This window comes from Mandrillus leucophaeus, unplaced genomic scaffold (genome assembly GCF_000951045.1).
Source record: "Mandrillus leucophaeus isolate KB7577 unplaced genomic scaffold, Mleu.le_1.0 Scaffold284, whole genome shotgun sequence".
Lineage (NCBI taxonomy): Eukaryota > Metazoa > Chordata > Mammalia > Primates > Cercopithecidae > Mandrillus > Mandrillus leucophaeus.
The window spans coordinates 2,908,152-2,923,937 of NW_012102965.1; the positions used below are offsets into that span (position 1 = coordinate 2,908,152).

Below are 15,786 nucleotides of genomic sequence, written 5' to 3' on the forward strand. Positions count from 1 at the left end.
ATTTTATTTGCTTGTTTTCTAACTTGATGTACATCTGATGCATGCAGAGGCCATGTCTGTCTTGTTCACTCCAACATCTCTAGCACCTTAGCAGGTACAGGTGTCTGAGGCAAACAGTACACAGACATCCAGTCAATATTTGTTGAATAAATGAATTGTTACAAAGTCATGAAAACAACGAAGATCAATATTTTAATTGACATTTGAAGGACAAACAATAAAAAAATCAGATGAATAAAAAAGCAGTTTATAAAACAAAATAAACCATAAAATATTTTCAAACTCTACACAGTATCTAAATCTGCGTGTTAAAATCAGGAAGCATACTACCAAAAATCTTAGTAATCTCAGAGTAAATGTAATTTCAGGTGATTCTACCTTCTCTTCTGTTTATTTTCTAGCGTGTAATCTTTCTACCCTACCACCAGTGACAGAGTGGCCATCTCCTTCCTCCCCAAACATTCCTACGGCTGCTGAGAAGTGCCTTCTTCAGCCCTGTTGAATTACATCTTCTTTCAAGTAGAGCTTCCCTCTGACCTCTGCACACAAGGCTATTAATAGGAATGAAAAATAAAATGGTAGGAGGTGGGGAACAAGAAAGGAATAAGAAAGAAGGGAAGCCCAAAAGCCCACAAGCTGGATAACCAGCCTCTTGGAATGCTGAAATGCTGCCTTTTGTCTCCTCACTTGGGGCAACTCCAGGTGTGGCAAGAACTTACCCAGAACAGGCCATAAAGCACCCTAGCACCACCAAGTTCAGCTGCACCAGGGGGTCTGAGCTCTACAATGCCTCTCCCACCCCACAAACTCCAGCTTCTCCTGGGCCCAAACTTCCTACCTGAGCAAACAGATACTCCAGTGAGCTGGCATCAAGGAGAGGGGTTGCATCTGGAACCTTTTTTTTCTCGTAGCCATTTTTCTGCTTCTTTGGAGAATGACGCCACACTGACTGCTCATTGTCGTTGGTTCCGTGCCAATTGGTGAAATAGAACCTGGAAGGCAGGAAAATGAATGCCAATTGTGGCAAAGGGGACCCAGATGTGGGCAGGGCGTCCTGGCTCACCAACAGTGGTCAGTGCCAGGGGCTGAAGTGTCCTGAGAAGCAGGCAGACAACCCTGCCCCTTGCAGCCCTCACCATGTCTTTCTTTCTTACTAGCACTGTGTGAGAAGTGTCCCATCAGCACCTCTTCTATGACTCAGGAAGCAAAAGTGACTTCCCGAAGATCACAAAGACAGCTCCTCTGACTTCTCACTATGCTTCCAGAACAGGGAAACACCTGCTGACTGGAACTCCGTGCTGGCCACAGCTCCCCTGCATGCTTACTATCAGCCGCACTGCTAAGCCCATTCTACCTCGAATCCAAGACCAATTCGATTGACATTTTAACATTCCTGAAATTCAGTTTCATCACACAATCAAGATATACAGCTTACATGGCAGTGTTTCCTACTTCCCAGATTGCTGCTATTAAACTGATGGTGTGTTTTACATGATGAATAGGGTTTAAAAGAGAGCTGCCCAAACATTACCACAAGCATCATGAAACAAGTTAACAAGCACTTTATATATATATTATGCTATTTAATCCTCACAGCAACTCTACAAGGTAGGTTTCATTCATTTTACAGATGAGGAAAACTCAGAGTCCAAGACGCTAGGGGACCTAAAACTACAAAAGCCTGTTCTCTTAGCTACTACAGTTGACTGCTGAACAGCATGGGTTTGAACCACAGAAGTCCACTCATACACAGATTTTTTTTCAATAAATATGTTGAAAATTTTTTCTGGAGATTTGCAACAGTTTAAAAAAACTAACTGATGAACTGTGTGGCATAGAAATATTTTTTTAAATTTCAGAAAAAGGTACATTATGAATACATAAAATATATACAGGTTACTAGTCTATTTGTGTGTTAACTGTTTATGTTATTGGTAAGGCTTCCAGTCAACAGTGGGCTATTATTAGTAGCTATGTTTTGGAGAGTCAAAGTTATATATGGATTGTCAATTGCACAGGGGGTTGGTGCGTCTAACCCTATCCTCCATATATAACTTCCTCTGTCACCTGTAAGAAAAACACAATGAGTTCTGGAATGTGTGGAAGTGACTAAGGGAAGTGACTGAGCCAAGCCAGCCCAGGCCATCTCTAGGTTATAGACTCAGCTGGTACCTAGGTCTCTTTCCCTTGACTTGCACATGAACTAATGAGAAAGGAACCATGTCATAGAGAAGCAATAAATACAACTCCCTCTTTCCCTGTGAAAAGCTGCTGCTACACTTCAACATCTGTCACTGTGCTATGTTTGCAGAGCCTAAAACAAGCCAGGCCCCGAGTTAGGGACCGGGATGCAGAGGGCTCTCAGGCATGTTTCTCGCACTCCGTGAGTTCCTGTCTCTGGGAGCAATCGGTCAGGTCCAGCAGCAACTATCCAGCAACCCATAACGGGGCACGTGTCATAAGCAGGACTACACTGTGACTTTCATAGGCCCTAAACACTTTTCCCTTCCTCCATAAGTAATATTACAAGTTATATTTCTCACCTATGTTTTCTGATTTTAAGTGAAATTAGGCATTTTATGGGCCCCTAACAAGTGTGTGCTGTGGGCATTGTGCTTAAAGAATAAGTTGTCCTTGGACAAATGAGAGTCTCCGGCAAGGTGCCCAAGGATAGAGACAGGTCGCCCTCCACTGCCAGGGGAGGTGGCAGAAGAGGAAAAAGGCAGATGTTCCCTGAGCTGACCGAGCCACGGCCTTCTTCTTCCACATCCTACTGAGTCTCTGTGAGAGAGTCCTTGGACCTGGTAGAGATGAGGGCCCAACAAACTCCCTCTGGGCAGAACACAATCTTCAATCTGGTCTGAACAAGGATATTCTTCCAGGCTGCTGAGAGCCCTGTGGGACCATCTTTGGCTTGGAACCCTTTAGGTCAGATATTCAGACAGCACCAGGCTGAGGAGACCAAACATAATGTGTAGCTTTTCCACTAGAACAAAAGCTAAAGGTAAACAGAAGATTAGGGAGTCTAAAATAAGGCCGACAGCTTTCTCCTTAATAAGATGTCAAAAATATTAACAAAACTTTAAATCTGTGACTACCAGGATCAGTACCCTCCTTATCACCCATAAGGCCAAGCTTAAAGACACACTGAAGACAGACATTCCACACACCTTTTTAAAATTAATTATCAAGGTGTTCATCAAACCTGGTACACAAAAATTCCAGATACTATAGCATGCCAATGGAAAAAAAATTTTAATGACATTAATAAATATAGAATGATACCTGCCTATATTATTTTTCAGAATGATGTGGAGGAACAAAGAAGGAAGACAAACAGACATCAATCAGAGATATGCATTGCAAGTTTTTGAGAAAATTATGTACAGATAATTGCCTATTTTAAGTTTATATGCAGATATTATACACAAAGAATTCTCTTCACACTTCTACAAAATTTTTTGATGGACAGTGAAATTCAATTGTTTAAAAAAGTAAGAAAATACTTTTTGAAAATGAATACAGAATGTTGTCTTACACTAAGATACATTATAAAACAACAATTGTCAAAAGCATTATCTAAAAACAGAAAATGATAATTGAAATACAAGAATATTTCCCAAAGTAGAGCTGGTATTCCACTGAAATAATCACCAACATTTATTTTCATTTACACCTCCTTTAGTGGTGAGATTATGAGGTTTCAAAATTTTTGTAGTTTGTCATCAGGCAAATGTTTAAGCTTAGGGTGGTATTTTTTTTTTCAAGTTCAAAGAGCCTGTGGTAACAAAGCAATATCCTGTTGAAGCACAATGTCAGGTACAGAGTCAAGGTGCTAAAAGTGAAGCAACTCTGCACTTCCAGGCAGCTAATAGAAAGAGGGAACAGTAAAGACAGCCTTTAATAGCCAGGCATTCAGACAACCAAGACTAATGCCTCACAGAGAATTGTAAAGCTACTAAGACAATTCATTAAATGTAAATTTTTGAGTTAACTCTCTTCCCTTTTCTGGGTATTAGTTTTTCCACTGAAAAAAAAATGAGAGTTGAATTAGGTAACTTAGGTCTTTTCTAAGTCCTAAAAGTTACCATTCTAGACTCTGAGCTGAGTGCAGAAACCTAGAGGCAGAGAATTAGAACCCAGTGACATATCCCCTGCAGACTTCAAACTGCAATAACCCATTTCATGCTGATCACACAGTCAATCCTCAGGCCACAAAAAGCAAGATTACATGTGGAAAAACAAAGCCAACAGCCAGAAGGCTCAGCTGGGACCTGAAATCTCCACGGCACACAGCTTTCCTCTCCAGATGAGACTTGGGTTAAGTATAGAAAAAAACAGGAAAAAGTCGGCTCTAGGATAATTATCAAAGAAAATTAGATCTGGTTCAGTGTCCACTGAGAAAAACATCCCAGTCATTTTGTAATGGTGATAACTCCGCCAAATTCTCCCAAAAATAACAGCTGTGATACTGTGAAGAGCCTCTGAGATTTCAGAGGGTTTTTCTAGCAAATCCCTGCATTCTACTAGCATCTGAGCTAATCTACTAATTTAATACCTATGTAAGTTAACCTGTGTTTCAAAAAGGATCCACCTATTTATAATCTCCACTGCTAAACACACATGTTAACTTCTGCTCAGCAAGTATCTAACTAACATATTTTCCATTCTAGTTACTGCAAATTTGTTTACAAACTCAGGAGACTGCAGCTATTGAAGTACTGACTGTGTCACCTTGGGATATACTGTGACATTTCACAAAGTCTGAAATATGGGAGAAAAGGCAGGTGCCCATCAGAAGAAAAATTACAGCTCCACAGCCAAAAATCCTCTAGGAGTAGTCAAAACATCCACTTCCAGGGAGCAAGACCAACCTAGAATTTCTAGTTAACACTTCAGGCAATGTTCCTCAAGCTTTTCAGTTTCAACTTTTAGTAAGAAAAATATTTTATATCATGACCTTTATATATAATACATACATACATACATATATATGTGTATATATAAAAAACATATCTCAAAAGTTTAAAAAATATATTATGTATATATGCTGATATTATCTATTCTCTCCTGTTTCTTTTTCTTAAATTCACTAAATTAAATTGAATTCATAACTGTGAATCCACTAAATTAAATTCATAACTATGATTACCCATTTGAAAATCTCTGCTGCAGGACACTAATTCTATTCAAAATATCCTCTGCATTATCAAGATTTCTTTTCTAAAATGTGGCAGAGGAAGGTGATCGAACTCATCTTGAATTATATTCCAAATACTGAAGAAGTCCTTTCTCATATCAAGCAAATACAAAAGTTACAAATTACAAAAATGACTACAACACTTCTTGGTAAGTGACTCAGGGCCCCAGGCTGACCACTGTCCCTCAGTGCAGAGGGAGCCAGGCAGGTACCAGGTCAGTACTTCCCATACCTCATCCGGTAGTGGAGTCGGAGGGACATCTTGTCATCAACGGTGATGGTGCGATTTGGAGCATACCAGAGCTTGGTGTTCTCATCATACAGGGCAAAGAGGTTGTGACAAAGAGGAGAGATACCTGAGGAAAAGTAAAAAACCACATCAGAAAATTAAGACAGATACATTTGGCCATCTGTTTCTAAACCCAATGTACGCAAAGATAAGGAACTCTCTCAAAGATAAGGAATTCACAAAGAATCTGGGTCACTTGTATCCTCTTAGGGCAAACAGATTTCCAACCAGGTTCAGTCAGGCTGTTTTGATCATAATCATCAAGAACTATGACTCCCCAGAAATATGCCCTGTAGCTCCTGGCAAACCAAATTTAGATCATTTGAAAATAAAACTCTGATGACATTTTTCATTACAGGTATCTGTGGCACTGTCTTATCAAATCCAGCTTTAAAAAACCCCCTATCTGAGAGGTTCACAGAGGTTCAAAGTGCCTGATGTGCACTTTGCTAATCAGAAACACTCTGGGAGTTGGGGAAATCTTCCATCCGTTTCCTACAGAAAGCATTTAAACAATTCTAACACACTGTGATTATATATCAAACATGCAAACAAATTCCTGGCAGTAGTATGCAAAATGCATATTAGAATAAATAATAACCAAAGTGATTTTTGTCAGTGATTAAAATCTATTACCATTAATAATAAATATACTTCTTAAGTACTCTGTATGATTATCACAAATATTTTTTATTTAGTAGCCAACTAGCAAGAAGATATATGGCTTCACAAAGCTGGTCCAACAGTGCTCCCCTGCCTCTTCACTCCATCAGTTGCCTCCGTCAACACGAGAATGATGGGAAAGACCAGGGAGATTATGAAGTCACTCACTTCTACGCCCATGATTAAAATTTTATGAACCTGTAACACAGGCAGGTTGGGGGGGAGAATGACTGCCAATAATCAGCTATTACTGGTATTTTTTCATAAGCAGCCAGGCCTCAAACTAAGATGAGGTAAACTTAAATGACAAAAAACCTGGGAGAATATGAGGTAATAGACATTTGTTTCCCAAATCGGACATCTGCAGCGAGACTGACGCTGACAGGGCCCCTCCCTGGCCCAGCCCACCCAGGCCGGGACTCTCTCCAACGCAGACACTGAGTTAAGAAGCTACAGACACCTTGGCAGCTATCTAGTGCTCTCCTGAACACCTCAATCCATGCTTCTCAAGAAATGTGAACAGTTACCCTTCAGAAGTTAGTCTTTCTTATAAACCAAGAATATGGAGATAAACTTTAAAGGGAAGTTTTCCTTGGGAACATGGGCAAATGGCTTTTGGATTCAGTATTATTGGGACAAATAATTCAAATATGCTATAGGTTTTCATTCCTAAAGTGGCTTTTGTGGACTGGGCTGGAAACCCAGCCTGTCTTTATACATATCCACATTTGAATGTGCACCAACACTTACATATCTGAAGTGTAACTTATTTTATTCATGAAACTGTCTGTAATTCTAACACAGGTCTGATTCTAACAGTATTACTACCCATAAACAGAAAGATCAAAGACATATCTCTTTATATAAAAGTGCTGAGTAGTAAAACAATAACACTAACATTTACCGAGGGCTAAGTGTCAGGCATCAGGCTAACAGACTCTAAATTTATTATCTTGGCCGGGCACAGTGGCTCACGCCTATAATCTCAGCATTGTGGGAGGCCCAGGAGGGCAGATCACTTGAAGTCAGGAGTTCGAGAATAGCCTGGCCAACATGGTGAAACCCCGCAGCCGGGCATGGTGGTGTGAACCTGTAATCCCAGCCACTCGGGAGGCTGAGGCAGGAGAATCGCTTGAACCTGGGACGTACCTGGAGGTAGCAGTGAGCCAAGATCGTGCCACTGCACTCCTGGGTGACAGAGAAAGACTCTGTCTCAAACAAACAAACAAACAAATTCTTTTTTTGGCTGAGTGTGGTGGCTCACACCTGTAATCCCAAAACTTTGGGAGGCTAAAGCAGGAGGATCACTTGAGGTCAAGAGGTCAAGAGTTCGACACCAACCTGGGCAACATACCAAGACCTCGTCTCTATAAATAATAAAAATGAGTCAGGCATGGTGGCACATGCCTGTAGTCGTAGTTGCTTAGAAGGCTAAGACCAGAGGACCTTTTGAGCCCAGGAGGTCACAGCTATAGTGAGCTATGATGGAACCACTGCACTCCAGTCTAGGGGACAGAGCAAGACCCCATCTCTAAAAAATATTAAAATTTTAAATTAAAAAAAAAAAGTATTACCCTTTAATCCTCCTGATATCTAATGAGGTAAATACTGTTTTGACCATTTTGCAGATGAAGAATCTGTGGTCTCCTGAGATTTAGTCTGATTCAAGGTTACTCATCTAGTAAAGTGCAGAGCTGAGAATCAAACCAAGACACAGCTACTGAGGAGGTGAAGCAATAAGAACTAAAAGAACAAAACTTTACCCCACAGAGGTGAAAAACAGGAAAGAAAACAATACTGCCCTCAAACATCACTTTCTATAGTAACAGTGAGAGCTACAAGAACCTGTGGCATTCAGTATGTATTTCTGAAATTAATGAGCTTCTGCAATATTCTGTTGAGCCAGTTACAGAAGAGACACCACTCATTTTCAATAAGGTAGGCTAGAAACCAACACCCCAAACTGGCTGATCCTGAGCCCAGAGTTATAGGAGGCCCAGCGACTGTGCCTATCCTCAGACTCATAGGCTCTCTCCTCTCATCTCTTTCCCAGCAGCTCCTTGGTCCCTCATTAACGGTAGCCCAATGACTGCAAAAATGACCCTTGCTTACAAACTGAGTGAGGTTTATACCTGCTATGCTGATGGCAAGAAGCTTGGTGAAGAGAATAAACACTATAAACCAAATCTCAAGGAGAAAGGGAGAAAACAAAAGAAACAAAGTCTTAAAAAAATACTTTAGAACCACTGATTTATATCTAGGTGTTCTGATAATTACAAATACATTTAAAGCTGCTGTCTAAAGATGGTTATTTGCACACGCTGCTGCCTAGTCAAAATAACTTCACAATATTACTAGATTTTTCCCACTAATAATCTGTACCTCAGCCCATTTTATCCTATGTCAGGTTTAGTTAGTAAGAGCCTACTATGCTCTTCCCTATACCATGAGCCTCTCCCCTTTTACTGAAACTCTGGTGTGTGAAGCATTTTCGGCAGAAAGACAAATATCAGAAAGAACGTAGGTTTTCTAAACAAACTGTATTACTAACAAGATAAGCAATTATTAAAATAACCATGCTATCCCCTCAGAGTTGTTCTGAGAGTTAAAGGTGGGAGAAGTAAAGCAGGGATCAGGCTGTATGGCATCACAACTGTCTACTTCATCATCATTAAACGAGTTGATCGAACCTTTTTAAAATAGCTTTGAGATATAATTTACATATTATAAAATTCTTCCATTTTAAGTGTACAATTCAACAGATTCCAGTGTATTTACTGAGTTGTACAACCATCACCACAATCCAAGTGGATTAGATCTGTGATTTAACTTTTAATTTCTACGATTTAACCTGTCACTTAAAATTAGGCAAGCAAAAACTGCCAATGTCCTTAAGTTCAAAGGATGAAAGGGACTTTGGTTTCTCACCTTCTGAGGGCAACAGGCTAACTTTAAGACAACTCTCACTTGAAAGGAGAAAAAATAGCTTGTGTTGTTGAGAGCCTCGTTGTCCTTTTTGCAACTTGGCAACTTGACTAAGCCACAAAGCAACACTCAGCTTCTCACTTCAACTCAGCACCACGCACAGGAGGGCAGGTCATGGCAGCAGAAGGAGGGGTCAAACTTTTTAGGAGAACTTTTGAATAATTATTCAGATATTGAGAGACGCTACTTGCTGAGCAGGGACTTAGTCCCAGGTGCTTTACGTAGCACCTCATCTAGTGCTGATATTATTCCAACTGTACAGATGTGGGGAAATGAGAATTAAGCCTGGATCCACAGAAGTCAACCATCATTCCCTGGTATCTTACAGTTCATTAGTAACAAAGCAGAAAGAAGCCACTCCGCAGATGAAGAAAGTGAAAAGTGAAACCCTCAGAATTAGAATCACTGGCCTAAGGTCACGTGCAAGTGGCAGTGGCGGAGGCAGGGAAGAACCTCTGACTCCAGAGTCCACAACTCTTTCTGCTCAGCAGAGCTCCAATGGGCAGAGACCCCCAGATCTTCTTCTGAACCGGTGTGTTGGTGAAACCCCCAGCCCTGGGCAGCTGCCAGTACTCACGGCATGCCTGTGCAGCCCTGATGCACAGTTCCTCTGCTGTATACTCTCCACTGCCCAGCCGGAGGGGCTCCCTGTCCGACATATAGAAGATCACTTCCACCCCTGGCTCAGGGACCTCCAGGTTCACCTCAGTCTTCTTGGAGCTCCTCATTTTAGCACAGAAAGCCATGGCATTGCAGTCCTCTTTTATATTTAGATACTGTTGTGGACGGAAAACAAGACTATGTGGTCACTCTATGCGTTAAAAGTTCTTATGGCAAAAGGGAGTGTTCTGAAGGTAAAAAAGCAGAAACGTTTGGTGTTGTGGATACATACATACCTCTCCCCTGCCCCTTCCCTTCGTGGAAACCAAACATGTCAGATCTTACAAGAGATGAAACCATGGAAAATAACTAATTATGCATACTAATTAATTGTAATTCATTAATTATGTATTTTTGAAAATATGGTCAGACCATATTTTCAAAAATCAGAATAATTTTAGACATGGCCTGAATTTATTTTCTCCGTTTGCGCCCAGGTTGTAATTGAAAAATATAGCCCCTTCTGGAACTAATGATGTTAAAGGACTGATTATTAATTACCAATTCTGCTGCTATTTCTACTGGAATCATGCAAGCTTTGAATAGACTTAAGGCAAGAATCAGTGTTTTAATTTCATGTCCATCTCCCACTAAACAGCAAGCATGGTGAGGGCATGAACCATGTCTTATCTCTCTTCACATCCCCACCTGAGACAGTGCACACAAAATGGTGACCAATTCATGTTCGTAAGTCACTTGGAAGGGCCATAACAATTAATGAATGGAGCCCGGTTCCTATCACCCCAGGAGGACCGGCAGGACCTTGACGCAGCAGCAGGGCAGGAGGAAGCCTTGCTTTGGAACAATTAGAAAACCCTGGTGAGAAGCTTGCAAGTAAGTAATGCACAGAAGCACCCTCCAAAGGGAGGGCAACTAGGGCCAAACAACCAACCTCAGCAACTTAGCCTTGGGCAAGGCCAGAAAGGAGGAAAGAAACAAGGGAAAGTCCTACACATTCTTTCTTCTTCTTGCCCGATACCAATGGGCTACAAACTAATTCGCTGACCCCACACTCCTACTACTTTCTTCCTGTCTGCCAAGCCAACCTTCACTCAAACCCCTAATGTCTCCGTAACACATATCAGATCCTCCAAGGGCTTCCCATTAATCTACAGAGCAATTCTGAGACTCTGAAACAGAGCCCCGCCACCTTCATCTGGCCGGCCAGCCTTCCTCGCCTTATCTTCTATCACTCTGAGCTTCTTGCTTCATGCTTGAAACCCACAAGGCTGTCGCTGTTACCGTATCCTCCCCTACCCAATGCTGCTTCTCACCCTCCTGCCTTCACTCACACTGATTCCTCTACAGGAATATCTTTCTACCTTATCCCTTGCATGGCACACTTAAACTTTCTTTAGAATTCAGCTCAGATATCGCCTCCTGCAGGAAGCCTTCTGTGAACCTCCATCCCGTTCCCTAAGGCCCTCGCTTCTTGCTCCTAAACTTATCCCACTGCACTAACCACAGGAAATTTAAGCATCTTACTCATATGCCTATCTGTCTTTCTCTAACTTGCACATGTTGTGAGTTCCTTGAGATAAGAACTGAGTCATCTGTCTCTATATCCGTAAGAAACACAGAGGCTTACACATAGTGGATGCTTGCAGAATGACCCAAGGAGGCTCCCCCAAACAAGAAAAGTCATACAGGGCAGAGAGCAGTCACAGTTCTCTTCACCAAATTCATTTGTTTGGTCTATTAGCTCCCCTGGTGAGGAGAGATTCTGAAAAGAGGGACATTAACCAGATATGCCTCAACGCTACAAACTGAGAGGTTTTCAATTTTAACTCTTAAATTTCCAAATAAATCTGAAGACCAGAATCTTCTGGAAACCAGCCTGAAAGAGTAAGTTCATAATTTACCTTGAAATTCAGATCAACAAGCAAGACCACTTGAAAACCTGGCACTAAACCCCTAACCCCATCCCACACTGAAAAACTGTGATGGAAAACAGAGTAGCTAAAAGCCTGCTTCATAATGTAAGATAAATCTTTGTCCTTGAGATTCTTTATAGATGTGACAGGGGAAGAATCCAAAGACAGTGTTGAACCCTTTAACTCTAAGGAAATAAACAGGCAAATGCATGTAATTATATACTTACAAGATGTGACATTGTTTGAAATAGGAAAAAATCCAACTGACAATGTCCAGTAGGAGAGGACTCACTAAACAAAACAGGCAGGACTACTATGTGGCTGTCAAAAAGGATAACATAAAGCTGTATGTGAATCAACACAGAAAGATGCACAGGACATTTTGCAAAGTGAAAAAAGCATAATATGGATAGTATGATCATGCATATTCGCAACATGTATAATATGATTATTCACATGCATATTAAAATCTGGAAGAACATACAATAAATTGTTAACAGTGCTGAACATCTAGGAGAGATTATAAGGGAAGTTTAACTTTTACTCTGTACCTCCTATACTTTTGTAGTTGGGATTTTTTTTTAACCAGCATACTCAACATTGGGAATGAATAAATACATCAATTTAAAAAAATTAAAGGCAATAGCACCAATAGCCCTACAGCCTCAAGAACATGGTTTCATTAGTTTTTTTAAAGCCAGATATTTTCCTTTTTAAAAAATATGCAAATCTACATACCTGCATTTATTCAGCTGTTCAGTGTTCCCCAAGAAGCAGACTGGATTTTCTTCTCTACTTTCCAAAGCTTCTTCAGAGAAGAGCTAAAGACAAAAATTAATAAATCAGTGGCAGAGGTAATTGCATCTGAAAATAAGAGGGCATTTTCATTAACGAAGCAGCCCAAACCACAAGCAGGCAAGAAAAAGCATTTGGGAGGAAGAAGGAAAAAAACAAAACAAAAAAATGACCTAGGACATCAAGAGAACAGAGAGACATCTTAGGGTGCAAACGTCAAAGAGGATACTAACTTCACCTCATCGAGAAAGGAAGCCAGGGATTTCTGGTTCCTGAGATGGAGTGTCCTGTCCAACGTAAATGAAGATTGTGTGCTTTTTCCATCAACAACCCCTCTCCTGATTCTGTGAACAATAGTTTAGGACATCCAAAAACGCACACTTTAATTTCTCATTCCTTCTAGAATTACCCTCCCCCAACCTTGTCTACACACACACAGAGCTTTGTATTATTTCAACAGCTTTCCTTGTTGCTTCTCACAAATTCTTTAACAGTAGAATCAAATTATTTTTGCAAATAATAAGCCATCAACCTTGGTGCTTCAAAATTTGTTCTCAAATTAACAGTGATTATCACCTCAGTTTTCTGCCTGGCCGCTCAACACATTTTATCAGAATCCAGTTTTAGGAAGAGCGCAGTCCCAGGCATTACAGGGCAGCAGCAAAGGGGAAGAGGGAGATGGGTTACCTCTGAGGCCACCAGGCCAGCATCCCCACATGGCCTTACAATAGAAGGTTGGAGACAGCACAAATGGAAACACAAAAGCAACCTAAAATCAATAATGTGAGTGCGTCAGGATGCTGTTAGCTCTGGTGACTAACACTGGCAAGGGCTGGCTGGGGAAGGCTTTCTGCAGTGGATAAGACTTAAGTAAAAGTCATGATGGAAAGCCTGGCAGGGGAGACAAGTATGAATTTGATTGTGATGACTTTGATTTGGCTATTTTGGTATGGCCAATTTTAACAAGATTAAAATCATTACACGAACGTTTTTTAAAAATTAACATAATCAATTGTTTTAATCACGTGAATAAACACCCTGCCCTGCCTCAAAACAGCAATTAGAAACTAGCTACATGTTAATGACTTGCTTCTGCTCAGAAGCAGGACTTCAGATGCTACACTTAAGAGATTTACTCTTTCAACAAGTATTTTCAAACAGCTCTGCAGAAACTAAGCTAATTCAAAGGACAAGAGCAATACGGTCCCTGCTGACGTGGAGCTTATAGTCAATAGGAAGAATGGAATCAAACTAAGATGTACAGAAAGAGGTCATTACAAAGAGCTAAAATGCTATGAAGAAAAAGTAGAGAACATAAAATAGAGGGAATGTGATCTGGTCTGGGGCTCAGGAGGGAAGGGACATTGAGCTAAGATGCAATGGATGTCCAGGGAGGTGGGGCATGAAGCCAACAGGGAGATAGCAGTCTCAGCAAAAGGATCAGCATGTGTAGGGGAAAGGTCCTGTAGCAGAAAGGAGCTACGCTGGTCTCTCCAGTTGCTCGAACAGGAAAACCTCACAATACTCCTTTTTACACTTGGGTACCCAATAGCACTAGCCAGTCCATAGGCAGTGCTTGCTAACTGCATGTCTGGAGCCTGTCTACCCCAGGTTTCCCCACAGCACACCGTTACCAGCTGCCGAGGATCAGAGAAAACTGACCAGAGGGGAGTACTGAAAAGCATGCCTCAAACCAGGAAAGGGTCACAACTCAGAGCCTTTGAGGAGAGGAAAAGACCTGTAAGTTCCACCAGGCCCAGGCTCCACTCAGAAGGGCTACCACATAAACCTTTTTAGAACTTACAAAGGTGTGTTGTTGTTGTTGTTGTTTGCGGTTGTTTTTTTTTTTTTTTTTTTTTGAGACGGAGTCTCACTCTGTCACCAGGCTGGAGTGCAGTGGCATGATCTCGGCTCACTGCAACCTCTGCCTCCCAGGTTCAAGCAATTCTCATGCCTCAGACTCCCGACTAGCTGGGACTACAGGCATGCACCACCACACCCAGCTAATTTTTGTATTTTTAGTAGAGATGGGGTTTTACCACGTTGGCCAGGATGGTTTCGATCTCTTGACCTCGCGATCCACCTGCCTCAGCCTCCCAAAGTGCTGGGATTGCAGGCGTGAGCCACTGCACCTGGCCAGAACTTACAAAGCTTTTTAATATGCACCATCAGACCATGTGTTACTTCAACTTAGGAGTCATGAACTTCTCTTAGTCTCATGTAAGATTCAAGGATCCAACTAAAATCACTAAGATTCTTCTAGAACTAGAATTCTACAAAAACCAGTAATCAAGGAGTCTGGTTTTCCAATCATTCTGTCTCTTCTATAAGTAATACTACATTGCAATCACATTATACCTAATCTTCAAACTGACCTCCAGTATTATTGAACAGGACAGTAAAACGGTATACATTTGTGCTGCTTAGCCTAGAGATTAAACTATTTGAGAAAACAAGAGTAGCAACAGAATTTCTAGACAATATGCATTAACTGTGATGCTTTTGAATGCCGATTCAATAACGACAAAGTCGCTACTCTCAGGAAACTGCCATTCTGGTGATAAAAACAGAAAACACCCACATAGCACTTAGAAGACATGGCAGGCACTGTTTTAAGCACTTTAAACCTAAGGCTGCTGATCCACTTTATATGAAATGACAACTGTCCTCATTCAGGATGACAAGTGGGTTTTTGTTGTTGTTGTTGTTGTTTTTTGCGCTACAGCATTTGTGTAATGGCTTCATCCAAATAATATTTCTTCTAAAATAAACCAGACAATGTGATCTAGCTGATTATTTTTAGAGCAGGTAGAAAAGGAGCAAGATCAGTTTATATTAATAAACACTTTGGAAAATTCCAAGAAATAAATTCAAGTTTCTTGCTGCAATATACAAAAGGAAAAATCATCAATGCTAGAAAGATTCACCAGGAGCAATCACAAAATACCCTTTAAAAAGAACATGATTCACTGGGTTCAATTCCCAACTCAAATTATAAAGAAGCTTTAAGAACAGGAAGGACCAGGATGAGTAATCTGAAGGTTTTAGATGATAGCAGTGAATTCTTCCACCCTAATTTATTTATAAAATTGTCAAGGATTTGAAAGAAACTACCTTTCTTTTCATGACAAAGGATTACTTTTGTAGCTCAATTTTGTAGGTGCTGCTTTACATGAAAAAAAAAATCAGGGAAATGATGTGGGTTACTCAAATTGCTTTAGTTTACCACAGTCTTATGAAAAAGACAAGTATATCTGATACTTTCTCAACGAAGGAAAAAATAAAAGAAACAAAACACAATTCTGTGGGTTGGAACAAAG

The 15,786-nt window shown here is 40.8% G+C and overlaps 1 protein-coding gene across 1 annotated transcript in view; it reads right to left on the reverse strand.

Moving 5' to 3' along the window:
* JAK1 (Janus kinase 1) overlaps positions 1-15,786 on the reverse strand; it is a 139,406-nt gene that overhangs the window by 39,845 nt on the left and 83,775 nt on the right. The window contains exons 3-6 of the mRNA XM_011985475.1: positions 12,410-12,492; positions 9,715-9,913; positions 5,433-5,556; positions 839-992 (exon numbers count right to left, since the gene is read on the reverse strand). Of these exons, the coding sequence (XP_011840865.1) occupies positions 839-992; positions 5,433-5,556; positions 9,715-9,913; positions 12,410-12,415 (483 nt within the window). The 5' untranslated portion in view covers positions 12,416-12,492. The remainder of the gene's footprint in view (positions 1-838; positions 993-5,432; positions 5,557-9,714; positions 9,914-12,409; positions 12,493-15,786) is intronic.